Raw genomic sequence first — 27638 nt, forward strand, 5'->3', positions numbered from 1 at the left:
GGGAGAACGGAAATCTGATTGGTTAGTCCTTACCCAATCAGAAGAGACGGACTATAGGGGTATAAATACCACTGGACTAGACATGCCCAGGCATCATTCCTGATGAAGATGGCAGAGTTTGTCATTGAAACGTTGATTATAATTGACATCTGTACCCTGCTGGAAGCCCGAGAAGAGTTTATTCATAATATTTCAAAACTGAAAAGTCATGGCTTAAAAAGAACCTGCACTGATCTCTTTTCTCTAACAATTTTTCCCAACATTTGTGTGTCTGACACTCTCAATAACCATGATAAAGATTTATTTTAAGTTAATGTGAATTATGCATCAGTTGAATTTCCTCAAATTGTGTCTAAATTCCTGCTCTTTTTCTCAAACAATCACACATTCTATTTATCTAAATTCAGAGAGCTTAAACACAAAAGGTCAGAGCCAAAACTCAGGAACCTACAAGTGTACATTAGAGCGAGGCTGGAGTTCATCCAGCTTGAACAATGAGGATGACTTTTTAAATGACAGATTGGATCATGTGTGATGCATGACAGTCATTATAAGTTTTCCTTGATGTATTATCAGGATCCATGTGGTAAGAATGGCACACAGCGCTGTACTGAATTGTCTTTCCTCTGTGGTGCAATTTTCGAGGATGATACATCATAGAAGTTGGCCTGAAAATCTGCTTGCCAGTTGACATGTGTTTCAGATAGATGATTAATAACTTGCCATGAGAAACTAAACAATTCATACTCCTGACAGATGGAATCGCATCTTCGCTTAAGCTTTTTGAATAGAAGGACAAGTCAACAAGTTCAAAATTCAAAGTAAATTTATTATCAAAGTACATATCTGTCACCATATACAACCCTGACATCCATTTTCTGTGAACGTACTCAATAAATCCGTAATAGAATAATAACCATACAAGAATCAATGAAAGCCCAAACTAACTGGGTGCTCAACCAGAGCACATTGCCAATATATTTTTGATACCAACATGGATACTTTTATACGCTAGTGAATGGTTTTTATGTCAATTGTAGAGTTTCAAAATCAGCTTGTTATCTTTCTACATTTCAATTATGTTTGGTGCAAACATTTAGTTTTAAGTGCTCTCATTCCCAGACTCCAGATAATAACTTCCATCATGATCCACTCTGGCCAATTCATCTCAATGACATTACTCTAAATCAGCAGAAAAGGTTGAAAGGTGTTGTTAATAGTGCTGTCAAGTAGTAATTACTTAGCATTACTTGGTTCAACAATGCCCTTTGCAAGCATTACTTGGACAATTGGACTCCAGACATCATAGACTTGGTCCAACTGAATTTCAGAAGGAAGGTGAGAGTCACCACCCTCGACATCAAGGCAACAAGTAAAGTAGCATCATGGAACCTTAGTAAAGTTGAAGGAAATAGGTAACAAGGGAGGCACTATCGAATAATTGGAGTCATTCTTCACCCAACAGAAGTTGAAAGATAATCATCCCTGCCCCAGGACATAATTATTTAAGGCATCCATTAGTCTTGCGAGACCATGGATCTGCGCCTGGAAAGTCTTCACTCTCCAGGGTGCAGACCTGGGCAAGGTTGTATGGAAGACCAGCAGTTGCCCATGCTGCAGGTCTCCCCTCTCCACAACACCAATGTTGTCCAAGGGAAGGGCATTAAGACCCATACAGCTTGGCATCAGTGTCATCGCAAAGCAATGTGTGATTAAGTGCCTTGCTCAAGGACACAACACGTTCCCTCGGCTGCGGCTTGAACTCACGACCTTCAGGTAGCTAGTCCAATGCCTTAACCACTAGGAGTTTGATTAAATAGATTAAATTAGCTTTATTTGACACATGTACATCAAAACACAGGGTGAAATCTGCCATTTGTGTCAAATCTAAACAGTGAAGAATGTGATGGGCAGCCCACAAGTGTTGCCATGCCTCTTGTGCCAACACAGCAAGCCCAGAACTCACTAAATCAACCATACGTCTTTGGAATGTGGGAGGAAAACCCACAAGTTTACGAGAAGAATGTCCATCCTTCTTACAGACAGTGGGGGGAATCAAACACAATCTTACAGCTGGCACAGTAGTAATGTTATGCTAACTACTATATTACCATGATGCCCCAGAAAACATGCGTAAAGATCTTCAGCTGTTCCACCAATGACCATCTATCCATCATAAGGTTAGAAGTGGGAATGTACAGTGTTGAATTTCAATCACAGCTCCAAGTAAAATAAAGCAGCCCATGCCTGCAAGCATCGGGACTTTGGTGACATTCAGGCATGGGCTGATAAGTGGTTAAAAAAAGCATTCCACTTATATAGCACAATCCTGTGATTGACATAAATAATGGCCGTGAGACTACCGAACTCACTGAGCTCCCTGCCACCACCCAGGTCTCATTATGGATGATTCACCAGTCGCATTATATTGTTCATTTTTAAACTTGTGCCATAAATGCACATTATTATTTATAATTTATTTGTGGTAATCTTACTCTATGTGTTGTGTGTGAGTTATATGCACTGTGTTGTGCACTTTGGTCCAGAGGAGCATTGTTTCTTTTGGTGGTATACATGTAGAGGGTTGAACGACAATAAACTTGAACTTTCTTCTTCTTTTGCCCATTATGCTGTTGGCGTTTTGTGGCAGCGTTCACAGCTGTGTTCATCGTGTCAGTAGCAGACTTGCACTTGAATAAAAGTTATTTGTGTTCCAAAAAACTAGTATTTCTTTTTATACAGACATGTTTGCATCCCTATCAGTGTGCCTCAATGAAGTGGGATAATTCCTTCTTTAAAATAGTGCCATGGGAACTGTTATGTTCACAAGAAAGAGCAGATGGCTTAGCATCTCATCTGAAAGATATAACCTCTGGTAGTGTACTGCTCCATCAGTGCTGTTCTGGAATGTTCATTTACATTTTTATGCCTGAGCATTGGGATTAACAATTGAGACCATGATCTTTTGACTCAAAAGGAAAATTCTATTAACTGAACAACAGCTCACATTGTTAGTTTAATTTTGCATTTCCTCCTCCTTAAGGCCTCTAAGCAAAGAATGAGTTTTGATCATTGACAATGAATCAATCCATATTGAAAATTCAGCAAGTATTTGCTTAATGATTTGTTCCAAATAATAATGTTTGTAAAACTAATAATGATTACTGGAGCTGATGGATTCATAAAGGCATTGAATTAACCTGTTTTTGAAAGGCTGTTAAATGATTCAGTAAAAATGATATATCGATATTTGCTTTGGAGTGATAAGAAGGAAATATGTGTCTTTGTTCCATCTTGAAATTGCCCTGTTGTATTAAGCAATATGTCTGGTGAGTTCTTTGTATGTTGAATGAATTATGGTTTAAGATAAGGATAAATCACTGTTTAAACTCAGCAAATCCATTTTCAAAGAATGGCTGTCAATAGGTTGAAGTTATTGTTCATATATTAAACAGAGAGTATTACATTGAGCATCACTACTTTCAATATTTACTTATTTGTTATTTTTTCATTGCAGGTATAAAAAATATCAGGAACACCTTGGCAATCTGTAAAGATCTTAGAAATAAGCTAATATTCCAGAACAATATTGAACATCAATATCAATAAAAATCCACAGGTAGGTTAAAGGGAGAAAAGGCTGAAGGCAATTGAATTAAAAATGCCTAATAAAGGAGATGTAAGTGTGAATATATAGCCAGGATGGTGTATTCAACATGCATGAACAGGACAAAAGTGTAATTGAGGCCAATATTAAATCAGCCATGATCTTAGTGTATGGTGGAACAGGCTAGACAGTTGTATTACCTGGCTTATGTCTTGTATTGGTCTGTTTCCACCTGTTTACCAACTGATGATCTTCAATAAGGGAAAATACCAGGTCATTTCTATAGGGAGATCAAAATGAAGCAAAGTATTTTAAAAATTGGTTCATGTAGCTCTTTTTTTGCGGTTGGGTTGAGACAGATTCTCTGGGAGAAGTAGAAAACTCTGTGATAATATATGTAAATAATGATACACTCTGTGGGATCTCTTGCAAAATATATATATATATTTCCAGATACTATCTTCAAGTTCTGAGACACTCCCACTCCAAAAAATACTGACACATACTCAAAAATATCTGATTTGTTAAAGCCAGCCACCCAATAAGATAACACAGATGCAAATACCAAAGTCCAATGGCAGGCAAATGGAAATCTGATAATCTTAGGGGCTTTCTGGAACTCAAGGATCCCATTGTGAATGTTTACGTAAAAAAGTACTGTCCATACCATGGCTTATAAATCACATACATTTCTGAATCGAGCCAACAAGTACTTTAACCTGATTTGTTTGCCCTTTTGCTCCACTACTCTACCATGCTCCTTTGCTTGCGAATAACTTCCTTTCAAATGAATCGTGGATTCTGCTTCAACAGTGATTTGCTTTAGAAAATAATCAATATTAAGCACTCTATGTAATTAGGTCGATGCTTTGCTTTAATTTGTTTTGCAATGTATATCTTAATGCTAACTGTTCAATAAAAACAATCTATCGCACTTTATCCTATCAAGTCATATTTTAGGAGACCACCATGAGATAACTTGTTATTATTTTATATTCCAATGAAAATGGGCTTAACTTCTCACAACCCTGAATTTTTGTTTTCATCCCTGGTAATAGTGAAGTGAGTTTCCATTATAACTTTTCACTTGTTCTTTTATCTTACCTATAATAAATTATATAAAATAATATGCAGTAAACATGCAGGATTCTGACTTAAGGCCTTGTCTACATTTAAACATACCACCAGTTGTTGGATTCCAGGCTTCTAGAAACAAAAACATAGACCTTATTTGCCTTTTTATGTTCTTGTCAATTTGCGCTGCCATGCATAATGGCATTTGATCCTAGGCACTACAGTGTTTATATTTTGATTTGATGATTTGTCATTTGAATTTTTTAGGTCTGGAGATGAGGAAAGTTTTTGTTTTGTTTTCAAATCCTCAGTCTGAAGAGTGTCAGAAACATTGGACATTTGTAAATCATTTGGAGCATAAAACTAATCCTTCTGCAAAGCCTCTGATGTTCCATCATACAAAGCTATGTGACCCACAGAGGCAAAATGTTCAACGTAAATTGCATTGGCATCATATTTTGATAAGTGGAAAATAGTAAAATTAATACAATATAACTCCCAATGTTTATATTAGAATAAAATATACTGAAGTATAAATAACATGAAGTGAACAATGTTGCACTTTACCTTAAATGTTATGAAATTTTACATTTTTGTTTATTAAATTGTGCATTTTTCATGCATTATTTTTAACTGGTTTATTAAGCAAAAGAGATTCAAGTCTAATATGGATAACTATTATCATTCTTCATTGTCACTGGGCAAATACTTTGGAATCCCTGGTTGAGGTCATTTTATAATCTTATTATGATTTTACTATTATCTGCCACCATCCGGTCAGAGCAGCCAAGGTTTGAAATGAAGGTAGTCTTGATAATGCCCCAAAGCCCAATTATTTTGATCAAAAAGGAAAAGGAGGAAAATAATAAAATGAGGTAAAATAGATTATTTATAAAGAACAAAGATTTATGATACCTCAGAAGTAGAAGTAGCAGTAGGACAATGCAATTGTTGAGAATGATCTGCCATTCAATAAGATCATGGCTGAACTTCCATGTCACCTATCATTTTTCTTCATTGCAGGAGCATAATCTCTTATTCTTTAATTATTCTGTCAAAGTGATTTCCAGTAGTTATGATCATTGGGCTTGAGGAGAGATGAGAGTTTTATGAGATTCAGACACACATCTGTCTGTTGTTCCTTTACCACCAAATGCATTGTGTAGCGTGGAATCGCTGGGGTGTCACTGAGGATGAAACCATGGATCTTTTCTCCAACTCACAAGCTCTGCTTTCAGCTGTGGTGCCTCTCCTATCAATCTGACTGAAATCATATCAGTTTAGAAGAACAACATAACTCAGAATTGCATAATTGCAGCCCCATGGTATTGTGTTATTTTATTTGCATTGTATTATTTTGGAATCCAAAGTGGATAGTAACATTCCTGGGTTCTGTTATCACTTTTTGAAATAATTTGTGTAAGTTCCACACATTTGCAAGGTCAAATCATGATGAATTTTCTTGTGCTTTCACAGTAAGTTATTTAGGAGGACAGGGATGCAAAATTCCTTTTTTAATATCAAGTGCGCTTCCTCTTTCTTCATTTGTGCCATTAAGTATTTCTCAGAAAGAATTAAAAACCTACCTCAAGATGGAAAAGTATTGAACTAAATTGATCCAGTGAACTAAGATTCAGATCAAATTGGAGTTTACTTAGATTTTGATTCAGCTTTCTCTAATACTTGGATTTATTTTATTCGGTCCATGCAATTGTTTTCATCTGAACTCATTAGGATTTCATGTGGCTTTAACCCAAACAGCCATGAGTATCATACTATCCCCCATGAGAAGCCAACAGCTGGATGCCACAGCGACCAACACATCTCCCATGATCACAAACATGACCCCTTTGGAAGAACCAGAGAATGAGAGGGCGATAAAAGAATTGGATGCTAACCAGCGCTATGAGAAGCCTCCTCCACTTCACACTGGTGCAGACTGGAAAGTTGTCTTACATCTGCCAGAAATTGAAAATTGGCTTCGTATGACATCAGAGCGAGTTCGAGACCTGACATATTCTGTGCAGCAGGACACTGAGAATAAGCATGTTGATGTTCATCTGGTCCAACTTAAGGTAAGAAAAGTGGAGGATTCTTTGCACACGATACTAATGAATTAATACATGAGTTAAAAATAATCCATATAATTTAAAATAAGATCCTATCTAAAATTAAAATTGATTCTTGGTTGAACTGCACTTTCTATATCCTTATACAATTTAACATAATTTGGTAGTATAGGTGGATGACAGCAGATGATATTGAAACCGGATGAGCCTATTATTGGTGTAGCATTACTTTATAGGAAGAACAATTGCGATTCATCAAGGCGCTGTAATTTGCACGACTCTGAACCATTTCCACAAAGTATCATGGATGTCTTGGAAGCATTTGGCTTCTGGCCCATTCTACCTGACTGGTGTTTAAGAATTCATTTTGGCAGGAAATAGAAAGATGTGAAGGCATATTGCGTGTAAATTAATACTAAAATTTCATTAAATCTGTTGAGAAATTTCTGCTGAACATTAGCTTTACTGGAATTGGGAAGATTATATTTTCACTAAGAACAATAGAAACTCATCTCTTAGTAGCTATTTCTGAAGTATATTTATTAAAATAAAATTTGTCCAATTATTGAATAACATAGAAACATAGAAAACCTACAGCACAATACAGGCCCTTTGGCCCACAAAGCTGTGCCGAACATGTCCTTACCTTAGAACCACCTAGGCTTACCCATAGCCCTCTATTTTTCTAAGCTCCATGTACCTATCCAGGAGTCTCTTAAAAGACCCTGTCATTTCTGCCTCCACCACTGCTGCCAGCAGCCCATTCCATGCACTCACTATTCTCTGCATAAAAAAACCTACCCCTGACGTCTCCTCTGTACCTACTTCCAAGCACCTTAAAACTATGCCCTCTCATGCTGGCCATTTCAGCCCTGGGAAAAAGCCTCTGACTGTCCATATGATTAATGCCTCTCATTATCTTGTACACCTCTATCAGGTCACCTCTCAGCCTCTGTCGCTTCAAGGAGAAGAGGTCGGGTTTACTCAACCTATTCTCATAAGGCATGCTCCCCAATCCATGCACCATCCTTGTAAATCTCCTCTGCACCCTTTCTATGGTTTTCATGTCCTTCTTGTTGTGAGGCGACCAGAACTGAGCACAGTACTCCAAGTGGGGTCTGACCAGGGTCCTATATAGCTGCAACATTACCTCTCGGCTCTTAAACTCAATCCTACAGTTGATGAAGGCCAATGCACTGTATGCCTTCTTAACCACAGAGTCAACCTGCGTAGCAGCTTTGAGTGTCCTTTGGACTGGGACCCCAAGATCCCTCTGGTCCTCCACACTGCCAAGAGTCTTAGCGTTAATACTATATTCTGCAATCATATTTGACCTACTAAAATGAACCACCTCACACTTATCTGGGTTGAATTCCATCTGCCGCTTCTCAGCCCAGTTTTGCATCCTATCAATGTCCCACTGTAGCCTCTGACAGCCCTTCACACTATCCACAACACCCCCAACCTTTGTGTCATCAGCAAATTTACTAACTCATCCCTCCACTTCCTCATCCAGGTCATTTATAAAAATCACAAAGAATAGGGGTCCCAGAACAGATCCCTGAGGCACACCACTGGTTACCATCTCCATGCAGAATATGGCCCATCTACAACCACTCTTTGCCTTCTGTGGGCAAGCCAGTTCTGGATCCACGAAGCAATGTCCCCTTGGATCCCATGCCTCTTTACTTTCTCAATAAGCCTGGCACGGGGTACCTTATCAAGTGCCTTGCTGAAATCCATATACACGACATCTACTGCTCTATCTTCATCAATATGTTTAGTCACATCCTTAAAAAATTCAACCAGACTCATAAGGCATGACCTGGCTTTCACAAAACCATGCTGACTATTCCTAATCATATTATGCCTCTCCAAATGTTCATAAATCCTGCCTCTCAGGATCTTCTCCATCAACTTACCAACCACTGAAGGAAGACTCACTGGTCTATAATTTCCTGGGCTATCCCTCCTCCCTTTCTTGAATAATGGAAGAACATCCTCAACCCTCCAATCCTCTGGAAACTCTCCTGTCCTCATTGATGATGCAAAGATCATCGCCAGAGGCTCAGCAATCTCCTCCCTCGCTTCCCACAGTAGCCGGGCGTACATCCCGTCCGCTCCTGGTGACTTATCCAACTTGATGCTTTCCAAAAGCTCCAGCACATCCTATTCCTTAATACCTACATGCTTAAGCTTTTCAGTCTGCTGCAAGTCATCCCTACGATCGCCAAGATCCTTTTCCGTAGTGAATACTGAAGTAAAGTATTCATTAAGTACCTCTGCTATCTCCTCTGGTTCCATACACACTTTTCCACTCTCATACTTGATTGGTCCTATTCTCTCATGCCCTATCCTCTTGCTCTTCACATACTTGTAGAATACCTTGGGGTTTTCCTTAATCCTGTCCGCCAAGGCCTTCTCATGGCCCCTTCTGGCTCTTCTAATTTCATTCTTAAGTCCTTCCTGCTAGCATTATAATCTTCTAGATCTCTGTCATTACCTAGTTTTTTGAACCTTTCATAAGCTCTTCTTTTCTTCTTGACTAGATTTACAAAAGCCTTTGTACACCATGGTTCCTGTACCTTACCATCCTTTCCCTGTCTCATTGGAATGTACCTATGCAGAACTCCACGCAAATACTTCCTTAATGTTTGCCACATTTCTTCTGTACGTTTCCCTGAGAACATCTGTTTCCAGTTTATGCTTCCAAGTTCCTGCCTGATAGCCTCATATTTCTCCTTACAAAAATTAAATGTTTCCCTAACTTGTCTGTTCCTATCCCTCTCCAATGCTATGGTAAAGGAAATAGAATTGTGATCACTATCTCCAAAATGCTCCCCCACTAAGAGACCTGACACCTGACCAGGTTACCAGATCAAGTACAGCCTCTCCTCTTATAGGCTTATCTACATATTGTGTCAAGGAACCTTCCTGAACACACTTAACAAACTCTACCCCATCTAAATTCCTCACTCTAGGGAGAGGCGAATCAATATTTGGGAAATTAAAATCCCCCACCACAACAACCCTGTTATTACTACACCTTTGCAGAATCTGTCTCCCTATCTGCTCCTTGATACCCCTGTTATTATTGGGTGGTCTATAAAAAACACCCAGTAGAGTTATTAACACCTTCCCATTCCTAACTTCCACCCATAGAGACTCCATAGACAACCCCTCCATGACTTCCTCCTCTTCTGCAGCCGTGACACTATCCTTGATCAACAATGCCATGCCCCCACCTTTTTTGCCCCCCACCCTGTCCTTTCTGAAACATTGAAACCCTGGCACTTGAAGTAGCCATTCCTGCCCCTACACCATCCAAGTCTCTGTAATGGCCACAACATCATAGCTCCAAGTGCTGATCTATGCTCTAAGCTCATCCACTTTGTTCATAATACTCCTCGCGTTGAAATAGACACATCTCAAACCATCGGTCTGAGCGCATCCCTTCTCTATCACCTGCCTATCCTCCCTTTCGCACTGTCTCCAAGCTTTCTCTACTTGTGAGCCAACCTCCCTTTACTCTGTCACTTCAGTTCTGTTCCCACCCCACAGCAATTCTAGTTTAAACTCTCCCCGATAGCCTTAGCAACACCCCCACCTCCGCCCCCCGGGCCAGGATATTGGTCCCCCAGGGATTCAAGTGCAACCCGACCTTTTTGTACAGGTCCCACTTGCCCCGAAAGAGGTCCCAATGATCCAGAAATCTGAATCCCTGCTCCCTGCTCCAATCCCTCAGCCACTCATTTATCCTCCACCTCATTCTATTCCTATACTCACTGTCACGTTGCACGGGCAGTAATCCCAAGATTACTACCTTTGAGGTCCTGCTTCTCAGCTTCCTTCCTAACTCCCTGTAGTTTGTTTCCAGGACCTCCTCCCTTTTCCTACCTATGTCGTTGGTACCAATATGTACCATGTCCTCTGGATGTTCTCCTTCTCACTTCAAGATATTGTGGACGCGATCAGAAACATCCTGGACCCTGGCACCTGGGAGACAAACCACCATCCGTCTCCCTTTTTAAATTAAGAATAATTAAGAGTAATTAGCTTTTAGAACCTATTGCCAATAATTTCTCCTAAAGATTATCACGTTCCCTGGACACAAGTACCAGAAACTAATGGTGACATCAAATGTAAATGTAGATGAGCTGGCATCGGCAGATATTTGATCATGTAGTGCATCACATGTAAGGCCATTCTTATGCCACTGAGGGTTCACACCAGTGTGCTATTTAGCAGTTTGTATAATAACAACTAAAGCCAGCAATCCTGACCTTTATCCCTAACCTTTCTGTTCACTTTCAGCTAGTTAGATGTTCATTTCAGTCTGATCATTAACCAATTTGTAATGTGCATTAATAATATATTTCTAGTATCGTCTGAAAAGAAACAAGAATATTTGCTCCATCAGCAAATGCACACTGTTACATTATAAAAGCTTTGCATTAATTATGAATAGTTTCTCAAGAACATTGGAAGAAAATAATTTTGATAATTGGAGCCTATTTGATGTATAGGCTTTCAGATAGTAAAACAAGCTCCCACACTTCAGACCGGTACAAATGTCCTGGAGTCACACAGCACAGAAAGAGACACTTCAGGATATTGACCATCAGGTACCCATCTATACTGGTCCCACTCACCTGCACTGCAGTGGCTTCTTTTCTGCCAGCGTCATAAATCCTGTTATGCTCTATGATACGGCTCTACTCTTGAGCCTTCTGCTTGCTCTCTCACTTTGATCTGTAGAATGCCAAGGACTATCTTGGATTCTGCTGCGATCAACTAAGAAGAAAAACTAAAATGTTGTGCAAGGATATTTTTTTCATTTGTATTGAATAAATTTTAATTAGCTGTAGCAGTGATAGAAGATGTTGGAGTCGAAGGTTAAGGATGTGATTTCAGGGTAGTTGGAAGCACTTGTCAAAATATGCTGTCGAAAGCATGGTTTCCTTAAGGAAAAACCTTGCCTGACAAATCTGTTGGAAGTCTTTAAAGAAGTAACATGCAGGGTGTAGACAAAGGAGAATCGGCAGGTGTGGAGAATTGGATTTTCAGAAGGTCTTTGACAAGGTGCCACACACATGAGGCTGCTTCACAAGGTAAGAGCCCATGGTACTACAGGGACAATACTGGCATGGATAAAGCGGCGGCTGATTGGCAGGAGGCAAAGAGTGGGAATAAAAGGAGCCTTTTCTGGTTGGCTCCAGTGACTAGTGGTGTCCACAGGGGTTTGTGTTGGGATTGCTTCTTTTTATGTTACATGTCAATGATTTGGATGATGGAATTGATGGCTTTGCAGCCAAGCTTGCAGATGATTTGAAGATATGTGGAGTAGCAGGTAGTTTTGAGAAAGCAGAGAGAGGCTGCCGAAGGACTTAGACAGATTAGGAGAATGGGCAAAAGAAGTGGCAAATGGAATACAGTGTCAGGAAGTGTCTGGTCATGCACTTTGAGATGCAAAATCTGAGATGCAAGAGGACTTGGGAGACCTCATGCAGGATTCTGTAAAGATTAATCTGCAGGTTGAGTCAGTGGTGAGGAAGGCAAATGCAATGCTGGTACTCATTTTGAGAGAACTAGAATATAAAAGCAAGGATGTAATGTTCAGATTTTACAAAGCACTGGCGAGGCTTCACTTGGAGTATTTTGAGCAGTTTTAGGCCCCTTACCTAAGAAAGATAAGAGGCCTAAAACTGCTGATGTTGGAGAATGCTCAAAGGAGGTTTATGAAAATGATTCCGGGATTGAACAGCTTGTCATATGAGGAGTATTTGATGGCACTTGCCCTCTGCTCACTGGAATTCAGAAGAATGAGGGCTGACCTCATTGAAACCTTTCGAATGTTGAAATGCATCAATAGAATGATTGTTTCCTATGGTGGGGGAGTCCAAGATCAGAAAACACCGCCTCAGAATAGAGAAATAGGGAGGAGTTTCTTTAGCCAGAGAGCAGTGAATCTGTGAAATTCATTGCCATAGGTGGTTTTGGAGGCCATGTCACTGGGTATATTTAAGACAAAGGTTGACAGATTCTTGATTGGTCAGGGCATGAAGGGATACAGGGAGAATGCAGGAGACTGGGGCTCAGAAGGAAAATGTATCAGCCATAATTAAATAGCAGAGCAGATTTGATGGGCCAAATTGCCTAATTCTGCCCCTATATCTTATGGTCTTATGGTCTAAGATAGGAAGTGGACAGTTTCACTGAGTTGAGGGTTTGGAATGGTGCAAGTTTTAAGATGAAACCTCCAGCAATATCTTAAACCATTTGGCAACCCAAATGCTGCTTCTAGCACAGGATTGATTTCAATGAATAGGCTCTTGTTCTTGTACTTTACCTCATTAAGTCATGGAAGAGGCGAAGAGAACAAAGAGTAAACGCGAGATTCTGCAGATGCTGGAAATTTTGAACAAAGCACACAAAATGCTGGAGGACCTCAGCAAGTCTGGCAGCATCTATATAGGTGGAAAGAGAGCCTATGTTCTGGGCTGAGACCCTTCGTCAGAACAGGAAAGGAACAGAGCAGAAGCCAGAATGAGAAGATGGTGGAGGGGACGGAATACAGACTGACAGGTAATTGGTGAGACCAGGTGAGGGGGAAAGTGAATGGCCGAGGGAGGGAGTGATAAAGCATCTGGGAGGTGACAGGTGGAAAAGGTAAAGGGCTGAAGAAGAACACTTCAAATAGGAGAGGACAATGGATCATGGAAAAAAAGGAAGGAGGAGAGGAACCAGAGGGAGGTGATGGGCAGCCAAAGAGGAGAGAAGAGGACAGGCGATAACCAGAATGGGGAATGGGAAAAAAAGAGAAGGGTACCCAAATGGAAAATGAGGTATTATTCCTCCAACCTGAGCTTGGACTCATCGTGATAGTAGAGGAGATCATAGACAGACATGTCAGAATGGGAATGAGAAGTCAAATTGAAAATGGGTAGCCAAGGGCAGATTCTGCATTTTGCGACAGAGTGAAGGTGCTTGACGAGCCCAACTCCAATGTGTGCTGCTTCTCACCTATAAAGAGAAGGCCACACTGGGAGATCAGATACAATAGATGATCCTGAGAGACTTGTAGGCGAAGTGTTGCTTCACCTGGAAGGACTGGTTGGGGCCAGGAATTGTGGTGAGTGAGGGAGGAGGTGTTGGAGCAGGTGTTACACTTGTCATGCTTGCAGGGATAAGTGCCAGTAGGGAGGTCAATGGGGAGGGATGAGTACTCAAGGGAGTCACATAGAGAGTGATCTCTATAGAAAGTGGAGGGGCAGGGCAGCAGAAAAAAAGATGATCTTGGTAGGATCCTGTTTGAGATGGTGGAATGATGTGCTGGAATGGAGGCTTGTGGAGAGGAACTGAGAGAAGGAAAAAACACTTTTACAAGCGACAGGTTGGGAAGAGATACAGTCAAGAAAGCTGTGAGAGACAGTAGGTTTGTAAAAGATGTCAGGCTTTCTCCAAAGACAGAGTGATTGAGAAAGGGGGCAGAGGTGTCAGCGATGGAGCAAGTAAATTTGAAGGCAGAGTGGAAGTTGGAGGTAAAATTGATGAAACTGAAAGTTTAGCATGGGTGTGGCAAGAGATTGTCTCTGATATTGTGGAAGCCAAAACAGATTGAATGAGCAATAATGTGACGATGCCATTATTGAGGAGATGATGAAGACTTGTTAATTGCAATGGTTGTCTGGAAGAAATGTCAATAGGAAATGAGTAAACACAAAGGGGAGAAAAAGACCTATACTGGACCTGTGAAGTGCAGAATACTGAATGAATGAATGATCTTTATTGTCATTATACATAGGTACAATGAACTCTGTTTGGCTTCCTCTCAGGCAATTAAATAAAGCGGTAGATAAAAACAAGACAGTAATAGAAAAACAGTATTAAATAGATAAGTAGCAGAAAATAAGTAGCAGCAGCACCAGAATATCACAGTGATGCACAAAGTGCCATTAGTGCAAGTATTTGAGTCCTTGTGTGTGCACGTGTGTGCTCACAGTTTCAGCCATTGTTCTGTGGGAGTGGTGTGATGGAGGCCACAGCTCTGGGGTAGAAGCTGTTGCTCAGTCTTCAGCAACTGGAAATCTGAGAAAATGTTAGAAATGCCCAACAGGGCAAGTAGCATCTGTGAAGAGGGAAGAATTGAGCTAAGGTGGATTGGTGGCCTGTACTGAAACAAAGAGGAAAGGTTTGTTTTCTGAAATTGATCATGTCAGTATTGAATCCTGAGGGCTTTACTTTGACTGGTTGAAAGATGAAAGGCTCTTTTTTTGAGCTTTCATTGATACTGTGCAAGAGGTCCATGGCAGGGAGGTGCAGATGGGGGTGGAATAGAGAATTAATGTGAGAGGCAACAGAAAGTGAAGGCATCCTGCATTCTGAATTGCAGACTGAAGGGAGATGTTCTGTAAAGTGATCGCCCAACATTTATTTAGATTCACGGAGTTACAGAGCATGGAGAAAGGCCCTTCAACCCACCTCGTTCATGGTGCCTCTCGGAGCTAGTCCAATTTGGCTGACTTTGGCCCATATCCCTCCATACCTTCCCTATCCATTTACCTGTCCAAATATCCTTTAAATATTGTAACTTTATCCATCTTTCTCACTTCATCTGGCAGCTTGCAGCTCCCACCTTGCAGCTCCCACCTTAAACGTAGGCCTCGAATTTTAGACTCCCCTATCCTGGGTAAAAGACTGTGACCACCCACCTTATTGAAGCTTCTCATGATTTTGTAAACATTTATAAGGTCACCATTCAGCTTCCTTTTGCTGAGAGAGAAAGAGTCTCAGCATATCCATTCTCTCCTCATAACAAAAGCTCCTAATCCCAGTAACATCCTTGTGAATCTTTCCTGCCCCCCTTTAGCTTAATAATCCCCTTTTTGTAGTTTAGTGACTAGAACTGCACACAATACTCCAAATGTGATATTGCCATCAGTTTGCACAGTTATAACAAACTATCCCAACTCTTGTACTCATGAATGACTTGGTTTTCTTAATCCAGAAGAGACAATGTCAGGATCACTGGATGCAGTATAATAATTGGAAGTATAAGTTAGTTACAGCTTAGCCTGGAATAGCTGAGTCCTGAAAGGAAGCTATAAAATAACAGCTGCTGTATGTTGTATGGTTGTATAGGAAGGAAGATGCAATGAGAAGGGGAGAAATCCGAGGAGATGGAAGAGTTAACCACAGAGTTGCAGAGGGAATGTCTTTTTCCAGTGTGCTGGAAAAGGGAGGGGAATTTCAAAGAAATTAGGAAATTGGTCAGGTCATAGTGAGGTTGGGGGAACCTAGCCTTGCCATGACTTGGTCGATAGATAGAGAGAGTAGAAGTGGCAGAATTGGAACTAAACTTAATGTTGCTATAGAATTGAAACTGAACTTAATGCTGTGATAGTAGGTATTTGTAACATTCCACATATTGACTGGGACTCCCATACTGTAAATGAACTGGATGGGATAAAGTTTGTCAAATGTGTTCAGGAAAGTTTCCTTAATGAATACATAGAGGTCCCAACTAGAGAGTATGCAATACTGGATCTCCTGTGAGGGAAATATACAGGGAAAGTGACAGGACTCTGTTAAGGGGAACACTTCAGATTTTACAATCTTAATTCCGTTAGTTTCAAATAATTATGGAAAAGGATAGGACTGGTTCTGGGGTTGAGACTCTAAGGTGGAGAAAAATGAACTTTGATGGCATCAGAAAAATCCAGCAAGTGTAGATTGGGATATCTAGAGATCTTTGGTAAATGGGGGTCAAAGTTGGTAAATTTTGGTCAAAAGTAAAATAATGAGAATAGAGTTTGTATGTTCCTATTAGAGTAAAAGACAAGCCCAACACATTTAGGAAACTTGATTTTTTGAAGGATATTGAGGCCCTGGTTAAGAAGAAGAGGAAGTAGAAGATCATAGCGGATCTCGGCAGCAAGGAATAAATGAGGAGCTTGAGGAGCATAAGAAAAGCAGGAGAACACTTAAAAGGGAAATCAGGAGGGCTAAAAGCAGGCATGAGGTAGCTCTGGCAGACAAGGCAAAGGAAAATCCCAAGGGCTCCTATAGATATAGGAAGAGCAAGAGGATAACGAGCGACAAAATTAGTCCACTTGAAGATCAGAGTTGTCATCTATGAATGGAGCAGAAAAAGATGTGGGAGATCTTCAATGATTTTTTTGCATCCGTAAATACTTGGGAGATGGACACATAGTTCATAAGTCTGAAGCAAAATCAGGGTGGATAAGACCCTAGGACCAGACAAGGTATACTCTCGGACCTTATGGAAGGCTAGTGCAGAAATTGTAGGGGCCCTGGCAAATGTATTTAGCCGTGGGTGAGGTATTGGAAGATAGCTAATGCTGTTCCATTGTTCAAGAAAGGCTCTAAGAGTAAACTGGGAAATTTGAGACCAATAAGGGGTAAATTATTGGAAGATATTCTAAGGAACAGTATATATAAGTATTTGGATAGACAGGACCTGGTTAGGGATAGTCAATATGGCTTTGTGCACTGTAAGTCATGTCTAGCCAATCTAATAGAGTTCTTCGTTGGAGGGTACCAGGAAAGTTGATGAAGGAAGTGCAGTGGATATTATCTACTTGGACTTTAGCAAGACCTTTGACAAAATCCTGTAAGGGAGACTGGTCCTGAAGGTTTAGTCGATTGGCATTCAGGATGAGTAGTAAATTAGATTAAATATTGGCTTAGCAGGAGAAGCCAGTGGGTGATAGTAAATGGTTGTGTCTCTAGAGGCTTGTAACCAGTGGTGTGCCATAGGAATTAGTGCTGGGTCTGTTGTTGTTTGTTATCTATATCTACGATCAGGATGATGATGTGCTAGACTGGATCAGCAAATTTCCAGATGACACCACGACTGGTGGCATACTGGACAGTGAGGAAAGTTTGGAGCTGATTAGACCAAATGGAAAAATGGCGGTTGGAAACTAATGTGAGGTGTTGCACTTTGGGAGTCCAAACCAGGGTAGGATTTACATGGTGAGTGGTAGAGCACTGAGGTGTGTGGTAGAACAGAGGGATGTGGGAATACAGGTCCATAATTCCTTGAAAGTGGCGTTACATGTAGATAGCACCATAAAGAACACATTGGCCTTCAGATACAGAGTAATGAATACAGGAGTTGTAATGTTATGTTAAAATTGTATAAGATTGCTGAGTATTATGTGCAATTCTGGTCATCTACCTGCAGGAAAGATATCAATGTGATTGATATCTTTACTGGAGTGTTGCTGGGACTTGAGGATCTGCGTTATAGGGAAAGCTTGAATAGGTTAGGACTTATTTCCTGGAAGCACAGGAGAATAAGGGGAGATTGAATAGAAGTATACAAAGTTATGAGGGGCAGAGATAGGGTAAATGCAATCAGGTTTATTCCACTGAAGTTGGGTGAGACTAGAACTAGACGTCATGGGCTAAGCGTGGAAGGTAAAATATTTAAGGGGAACCTGAGGGGGAACTTCTTTACTCAGAGGATGGTGTGAGTGTGGAACAAGCTGCTAGCTCAAGTGGTGGATGTGGGCTCGATGACAACTTTTAAGAGAAGTTTGGATCAGTACATGGATGGGAGAGGTATTCAGGGTTACAGTCCAGATGCAGGCCCATGGGACTAAGCAGAATAAGTTCTGCATGGTCTAGATGGGCCAAAGGGCCTGATTCTACTGCTATGTCTTATGTCTCAGGGTTTTTGTGCTGTAGTGCTCTACAACTTTGAGTCAACAATGCAGTTGTGAACACTACCAAATACAGTGGAGGAGTTACTATCGTTAAGAAAGACCAAAGACATCTGAGAAACATTAGTGTGAACTGTGAATCAATGGAGTTGGAGAAACGTGGCACACTACAGCCCTTCAGAGTCAACAGTGAACTCAGCAATTACAAACAGATTAGATTCAACTTTATTGTCATTGTGCTGAGTACAGATACAAAGCCAATGAAATGCAGTTAGCATCTGACCAGAAATGCAAAGAATAGTGTAATTTACAAAATAACTGCGAATAAAAAGTGCTACAGCACACAAATATAAAAGTACAATATGGGTGCAATACTGCTTAGCATTGTGATGTGAGGTTAAGCGGGGTCACAGCCTCAGGGAAGAAGCTCTTCCTGTGCCTGCTGGTGCGGGAGCGGAGGCTGCTGTTGCGCCTACCAGATGGGAGGAGAGTAAAAAGTCCATGGTTAGGGTGAGATGCATCCTTGATAATGCTTTTTGCCCTGCCCAGGCAGCGCTTATGGTAGATGTTCTCAATGGTGGGCAATTGGGTGCCAATAATCCGCTGGGCAGTTTTCACCACACGCTGGAGTGCTTTGCGGTCCGATACGGGACAATTGCCATACCACACTGAGATGCAGCTGGTGAGTATGCGGTAAAAGTCCATCAGTATCCTGGGACAGAGGTGAGCTTTCTTGATGCTCCACAGGAAATAAAGGCACTATTGCGCCTTTTTGATCGGGATAGAGGAGTTCAGGGACCAGGTGAAATCCTCGGAAATGTGGACACCAAGGAATTTGAAGCTTGATACACGCTTCACATCAGCTCCGTTGATGTAGATGGGGATGTGAGTGTGGCTCCTAGCATGCCTGAAGTCCACAACGATCTCCTTGCTCTTCTGGGTGTTAAGGGCCAGGTTGTTGTCGGCACACCACGCGGCCACGTGCTGGACCTTGTCCCTGTAGGCCATCTTGTCATCCCCTCTGATCAGGCCAATCACCGTGGTGTCTTCTGCGAACTTGGCTATGGAGTGAGAACCATGTACAGGAATGCAGTCATAGGTGAAAAGGGAGTACAGAAGAGGGCTCAGCACACAGCCTTGAGGCATGTTTGTGTTCAGGGTGAGAGTGGAGGAGGAGAGGTTGTCTAACTTAACTGATTGGGGTCTGTTAGTCAGAAAGTCCAAGTAACGAGCTTGCATGAAACTGGCCAATTCTTATGAAAGTTGTTAATCTGTAATGTTAACAGTTTTTTCTCTCCATGGATGATGCCTGGAATAATGGATATTTCCAGCATTGCCTCTCATATATTTCATAGTTTTAGCATTGGTATTTTACTTTCTCTGTTCATTTTCTGTTTTTAGCTCCTCTGGTTTGTTCATTTGCTCTTTCACTTGGTACCACTACCTTTTTGGGTTATTCGGTCTCCCTTTCTACAAAATAAGAAATGTTTAAATTTATAAGTTTTTCCTAATTCTGATAGGAGGTTATTGACCTGAATCTTTAATTATGTTTCTGTCTCGAATATGCTACTTGACCTACAGAATATTTCCAGTATTTCTATTATTATTTTAATTATAAATATTACACCGTAGCAGTCAGGGTATTCTTGTTACCTTAGCAATCAATGCATAAATTTGGTTAATTATGACATGAAGTTCCATTTAAGAACATTTTTCTATTATGCCTGCTCTAAATAGCTTGTTGAGTTAATGTGAATACTGGATTATTATTGCATAGCGCTACAATAAGAAGTCATGTTGAATAACTTAATCAGAACATTATGATCTGCAACCACAGAATTATATGCATTTTGGTCTTGTAGTTATGTACAGAAATATAATGGATGCCCCATAAAATTCTGCAATTTTATGCATTCATATATTTTCTGTGAATATGAAATCGCAAAAATGGTCAAGATGCTTAAGTCATTGTAAACAGAAAATAATATAGCCTTGTGAAAGGAGGCCATTTTAAAGCACAGCACCAGTATACAACTGGAATTCTAAATTACTCAAGGTATTGCAGAAGCCCAGATCGATTTGATATCAGGTATGAAACATTAGAGCTGTATAAAAATAATCATTATCCCTTATAAAGAAAATAAGTTTTTGTTACCTTATTTACAGTGAAGTTTGAAACTGTGAGTCTCAGAGGAAGTATTCTTGCCTATAGGTTATAGGATTTAGATTCAAATCTCATTCCAGAAATGGTGTACATTGACTAAGGATGACCTTCCTGCTGCGGTACTGAGGAAGCAAGATACTACCTTTTGGATGAGACTAGCCAAAGCCCTTGCTGTTTCATTGAGGTGGACATAAAATATGCTCTTGGAATCTTTGGGAGAACTATCTCTCGTGTAGTGTTTATCCAAAGTGAAAATGACAAAATGTTCCGTTTAATTTTTCCAATCAAACAGATTAGCATATTGCTGTTTCTGAGGGTTTATGATGTAGATGTTACCATATTGACTATATGAACTTTGTGCCAGATCTTCAAAAAGTATTTTAATTGCTGTAAAATCCTTTGGGATCCTGACAAGGCTGTGAAAGATGCTATGTGAATTCATGTCTTCCTTTTTTTGTCATCTACTTGGTTTTTGATTTCAGAAAAAAATATTTTGATAAGGTGTGGTTCAAAATGGTCCAAAAATGACACTTTGATAGAATAGCCAATAGCCGAAATATCACAGCTTACCAATGAATGTATGAGCTAAACACAGTCAATTCAACTGGATTTACCTTCTTTATGAATAAGTGACTTGAAACAAACTATCAATGGCTGGCTTTTCTCAACAGGTACAAAATATAAGCAAACCCATAAGAGTGAAAATATTTTTACAACTAAACGAAGTGTTCATTCTAATGAGTAATGTGTCATTACGTTATGAGCCTATTTTGTTCTACCATCTGTTCACCTTGCGTGAAGACTGTTTTGAAAACTGTGCAGAAACTTCACACATCAAACATGAAACACTACTCAGTAACTATTTGCAAGAATGACTGTGTCAGAACACAATGCCGAGTAAGATGGCAATTAGGATAATGAATGGAAATCTCTTATTGCTCATTTATTGAAGGTTATCCAGTGTTGTTCCTGGACTTTGAAGGTTTGTTCAATAGTTCATTGATTATTTTCAGAGTTCAGTATGATGTTCTGAGTTAATTTTCTTCAGGAATGTGAATCATTCCTTGCTCTTTGATCAAATTCATCATCATGTGTTTTATTTTGTTGGACGGCAGGTGCCATTTTTGGTAAAAAAAAAGAGAACTTCCTGTGATCCTTTGTCATTTGGCTTCTTATCCAAAAGCTGTTTTCAACTTTAGATTGTTTCTTCTATATCTGGATTGAATAGCTTTGTGATTCCTGTTGCTGTCTGACAGCCCTTAATTTATCCTTCTGTACAGACCAATAATGTCATTGACTCCTGACTTGACCAAGCTAGTCCAACCTCTACTCTTCTTGACAGGACAGTGCTCTTGGAGATTAACTGGTATAATTCAGTATAGTAAACTGTTCCTGAAGCCTGGCAACATGTATCAGAAATGCAAAATTATGCTTTGCATAAATTATACTTACCACATAACCAACTGTATTAATCTTAAGTTTAATATGGACACCATTTTCATTGTGATTCAAATGCGTTACATTATGGGAATAGCATGGAAACAAGAAGATATATTTATCTTTGAACATTAAATGCCCTGTAAATGTTCATCACCAGCACTGACAGGAGAAGATAATCTCTGCCCTGCAATGCAAATGGGCTTGGTTTTGAATAGTATTGGTTGATTATATAGGGAGAGTTGATTTTCAAGTTGAAAGGCCATATTTTGTAATCTTCCTGTCATATTGTGGTATTTTCAATGCATGATACACACCAGTTTGGGCCTGATGGATCATCCTTGCTTGGCAGACTTGGCTTCCACTGGGTCAGGTCTAAGTCATTGCAAAGGCAGTCAGTAATTAGTGTGGAGGTGGTTGCAGTCACTGACCTGATGGGTGATGGGAGGTTGATGCCTTTTATAGTGGGTCAGAGATGGATGGTGCATGAACCTTCATTGTTAGGAGGATGGACCCTTGCTCCTCCTGGCAACCATTAGATTTGCTGGGACTTGAGAGAAATGGAGATTTCTGCTTTGTTAACATATTTGAAATGTTAATATCTCGCCGAATACTCTTTATCTTATCTCAGTCAAATGCAGAGGTCCGAGAAATTCTGTAGATGCTGAAAATCTTGAACAACCACACATAAAATGCTGGACGAACTTATCAGACCAGGCAGCACTGATGGAGGGAAACAAATAGTTGATGTTTTGGGCCGAAGCCCATCATCAGGAATGGAAAGGAAAAGGGCAGAGTCACCTATCACCTGTCAGTTTGTGCTCCTTCCCTTCCCCCTACCTTTTTGTTCTGGCTCCTGACCCCTTCCTTTCCAATCCCGATGAAGGGTCTTGTCCCGAAACAGCGATGGTTTGTTTCCCTCCATTGATGCTGCTGAGTTTTGCCGGCATCTGGTCTGTGTTGCTCAAAATGCGGAGATCATTGATTTGAGGCTGTCTTCCTAGATGGTGCTCTGGGAAGATTGCTCCAAATACATCTTTGTTCTTTAATATTCCCCATGGCCTTCTCATTCACTGTGTATGTCCTGTCCTTATTATCAGCTGACCAGTATTGTTTCTTATTCCTCCTTAGAACACCTGGAGAATAAAGACACATACGTAAGGCTCCTTTTCATTGACTACAGTTCTGCCTTTAATACCATCATTCCAAATAAACTTATTCCTAAGCTCCAGAACCTGGGCCTTAGCACTCAAATCTGCAGCTGGATCTTCAACTTCCTCACAGACAGGACCCAGGCTGTAAAAATAGGGGACAAGCTCTCCTCTACAATCACTCTGAGCACCGGTGCCCCACAAGGCTGTGTACTCAGCCCCCTGCTGCACTCACTGTACACCCATGATTGCGTAGCCAAATTTCCATCAAGCTCAATATATAAGTTTGCTGATTACACAACAATTGTAGGCCGGATCTCGGGTAATGATGAGTTTGAGTACAGAGAGGAAATTAAGAACCTGGTGGCATGGTGCGAAGACAATAACCTATCCCTCAACATCAGCAAGACGAAGGAATTGGTTGTTGACTTCAGAAGGAGTAGCGGACTGCACAACCCAATTTACATCGGTGGTGCACAAGTGGAACAGGTCAAAAGCTTTAAGTTCCTCGGGGTCAATATCACAAATGACCTGACTTGGTCCAGCCAAGCAGAGTCCACTGCCAAGAAGGCCCACCAGCGCCTTTACTTCCTGAGAAAACTAAAGAAATTTGGCCTGTCCCCTAAAACCCTCACTAATTTTTATAGATGCACCGTAGAAAGCATTCTTCTAGGGTGCATCACAACCTGGTATGGAAGTTGTCCTGTCCAAGACCGAAAGAAGCTGCAAAAGATCGTGAACACGGCACAGCACATCACACAAACCAATCTTCTGTCCGTGGACTCACTTTACACCACACGCTGTCGGAGCAGTGCTGCCAGGAAAATCAAGGACATGACCCACCCAGCCAACACACTTTTCGTCCCTCTTCCCTCCGGAAGAAGGCTCAGGAGCTTGAAGACTCATACGGCCAGATTTGGGAACAGCTTCTTTCCAACTGTGATAAGACTGTTGAACGGATCCTGACCCAGATCTGGGCCGTACCCTCCAAATATCTGGACCTGCCTCTTGGTTTTTTTGCACTACCTTACTTTCCATTTTCTATTTTCTATTTATGATTTATAATTTAAATTTTTAATATTTACTATTGATTTGTAATCCAGGGAGTGGGAAGCACAGAATCAAATATCGCTGTGATGATCGTACGTTCTAGTATCAATTGTTTGGCGATGATAAAGTATAAAGTATACTCTGCCCCTTTCACCATCATCAATGCCACCAACGTCCATGTCATCTGAAAACTTACCCTTTCTACAAAACTCAAGCCTTAGACAGGAGTGGATATTATAGGGGCTAAGAGGAGTAAGTCTGGATCAAAGCTGATTCCTGGATGTGAAGATTCCAGTTGAAACCAAGAGTGATAAAGATCAAAAATACTGATTGGCTCGGAGTATTTAAAGGCAGAGCCACCAATAATGAAATGGTAGTTGTTTTGGGTACAATAGAGCCATGCCTTTGAACAGTTGAAAGTACTAAATAGAATAGACATGGAACGATTCCCCTATTTTGTTGTGGTGATACTGATGGTTGATGCAAAGCAAGATTGTGTGATTTGAAGCAAGGTTGGTGAAATAGGTTAGTTGATGAAGGTTGAAAAGAATTGCTCTTTGGTTTGAAGCTATTCCTATATTGTATGACTTAATGAATGTTTACAAATTTAGTGTCTACCCGCAGCAATGCATTCAGCATGAGGAAATGATTTCTGTATGCCACATTTTATTTGTGTTCCTGCAGCTCGAAATAAACTACCACAATTGCTATCTGCCATGACCTTCATCGTTGGTGAATTTCAGATCTTGCTTGGAAAAAAATGATGGTGTGTAATCTTCTTCCATGTAAACAGTGCTTGTATTAATGGAATAAGAATCCACTTTCAATTCAGAGACATGATGTTTGCTGAATCTGCTGAAAATCTAGTTATGCTCCACCTAGTGGAAAAAAATTATTTCGCAGTCAGTTGGGCAGAAACAGGATTCAGAATAAAGCCCAGTCGCAGCGGTATGTGAGCGATTATCCTCTCTAGTCAGTGCCGATAATGATCCTGAAATATTTACTGGGCAATTTATTTTCAGTGATGAGCATATCTGCTTGTTACCATGCTATCCTCATAATTTAACATATTTGCATCACATTGAAAAGAGTGTCCATTTTAAACTGCATTTCTGATACGTGTTTCCAGGTGACAGGTATGTCTTGAAATACTGCATTATACCAATTTATCTCTGTTAGGCTCCAGGTGAAAAGTGAAGACAGCAGCACTGTCATGTCAAACAAGAGAGTTTAGACATTAGCTTGGCCATATGACACCAAACCACACAGCGATAGGATGAATAACAGAGCGGTTGTTCAATGAGCATCTTAAAAGAGGTAAGAAATGAGCTGAAAGATTTAGCGAGGGAATGCCAGACCTTTTTTGTGTGTAAGCCACAGAAAATTGGGCTTTGTTTCAAGCAGACACACACACTGTTAACCACTGAACCGCACCTTACCTGTTAAAAATCCTGTGGTGACTGCAAAACACAATGAAGACACTACAGGTGAATTTAGAGGAAACCTATAGGAAATGAAAATTGACGAAACTGCAAACATGAGGAAATCTGCAGATGCTGGAAACTCAAGCAACACACACAAAATGCTGGTGGAACGCAGCAGGCCAGGCAGCATCTTTAGGAAGAAACATAGTCGACGTTTCAGGCCGAGACCCTTCGTCAGCACTAACTGAAAGAAGAGATTTGAAAGTGGGAGAGGGAGGGGGAGATCCAAAATGATCCTCCCGTTCTCACCCAACCCCTTATTTATTTATTTATTTATTTATTTATTCCCCCTTTGTTTTCTCTCTCTCTCTTTTCTCTCTCTCTCCCTCTCAGAATAACTCCTTGCCTGCTCTCCATCTTCCTCTGGTGCTCCCCTCCCCCTTTCTTTCTCCCTAGGCCCCCCATCACATGATGCACTCCCTTCTCCAACCTTGTATCCCTTTTGCCAATCAACTGTCCAGCTCTTGGCTCCATCCCGCCCCCTCCTGTCTTCTCCTATCATTTCGGATCTCCCCCTCCCCCCACCGACTTTCTATCTCTTCTATCTCTTCTTTCAGTTAGTCCTGATGAAGGGCCTCGGCCCGAAACGTCGACTGTGCTTCCTCCTATAGATGCTGCCTGGCCTGCTGTGTTCCACCAGCATTTTGTGTGTATTGTTTGAAAAAACTGCAGATCACTAGATCTGAAACCAAAGTGGAAAATTCTGGAAAATCTGAGGCAGCTGTGGAAAGAGAAATGGTGAATGTTGTGGGTTTGTGATCCTCAGTCAGAACAGGAAAAGAAAGCGGTATCCAGGTTTTTAGTAGAAGGGATGGTAGTGGAGGGAACTGTAGAACAAAGGAAATGTCTGTGAATCAAACATTCCTCCGTAGAATATTCTTTTTTTTATTTATATATATATATATAGAGAGAGAGAGAGAGAGAGAGAGAGAGAGAAGGTGCATAGGAGACTTACCTGGATGCTGCCTAGAATAGAGAGCTCTTATGAGGGTAGGTTGAGTGAGCCAGTGCTTTTTCCTTTAGAGTGAAAGAGGATGATAGGCTATTTGATAGATGTGTACAAGATGATAAGAAGCATACATAGGTCAAGTGGGTACCCAGAGAGTTTTTCCCAGGGTGGAAATGGCTAATATGGGGGGGGGGGGCATAATTTTAAGGTGATTAGAGGAAAGTGTAAGGGGGATGTCAGAAGTAGCTTTTTACACAGAGAGTGGTGAGCACATGGAATGCTTTGCCATGGGTGGTGGTAATACTGTATATTAGGGACATTTTAGAAACTTTTAGATTAATACATGGATGATAGAAAAATGGAGGGCTATGTAGGAGTGAAGGAATAGACAGACTTTAGAGTAGTTTAAAAGGCTGGCACAAAATGGTGGTCTGAAGGACCTCTACTGTTCTGTAGTGTTCCTGTTCTATGTTCTGTAGTCAAAGCTAAGATTACAGAATCCTGATGAAAAGCCTTTGACTTGAAACATTTTGTGCTTTTATTATAGCTTGGAGATAGTTGAATATAAGACTATAAGATATAGGAGCAGAATTAGGCTATCGAATCTACTCCGCCATTTCATCATGGCTGATCCATTTTCCCTCTCAGTCCCGATCTTCTGCCTTCTCCCCGTATCACTTCATGCCCTGATCAATCAAAAATCTATCAACCTCTGCCTTAAATAATTTGTAAAGACTTGGCTTCCACACCCACCTGTGGTGACCAATTCCACAGATTCACCACTTTCTGGCTAAAGAAATTCTTCCTCATCTCCATTCTAAAAGGATGCCCCTCTATTCTAAGGCTGTGTCCTCTGGTCTTAGACTTTGCCATCAAAGGAAACATCTCTGCATCCACTCATTCGAGGCCTTTCAACATTCGATAGTTTCAGTGAGGTCACTCCTTATTCTTCTGAATTTCAGT

At 40.7% G+C, this 27638-nt stretch overlaps 1 protein-coding gene across 3 annotated transcripts in view; it reads left to right on the forward strand.

Moving 5' to 3' along the window:
* The window catches only part of akap6 (A kinase (PRKA) anchor protein 6), a 349373-nt gene that overhangs the window by 7905 nt on the left and 313830 nt on the right, over positions 1–27638 (forward strand). For all 3 annotated transcript variants that reach the window (XM_072267349.1, XM_072267339.1, XM_072267358.1), the window contains exons 2-3: positions 3518–3619; positions 6443–6756. In XM_072267349.1, coding sequence (XP_072123450.1) covers positions 6445–6756 — 312 coding nt within the window. In that variant the 5' untranslated portion in view covers positions 3518–3619; positions 6443–6444. The remainder of the gene's footprint in view (positions 1–3517; positions 3620–6442; positions 6757–27638) is intronic.

Source organism: Mobula birostris, chromosome 1 (genome assembly GCF_030028105.1).
Source record: "Mobula birostris isolate sMobBir1 chromosome 1, sMobBir1.hap1, whole genome shotgun sequence".
NCBI classification, from domain to species: Eukaryota; Metazoa; Chordata; class Chondrichthyes; order Myliobatiformes; family Myliobatidae; genus Mobula; species Mobula birostris.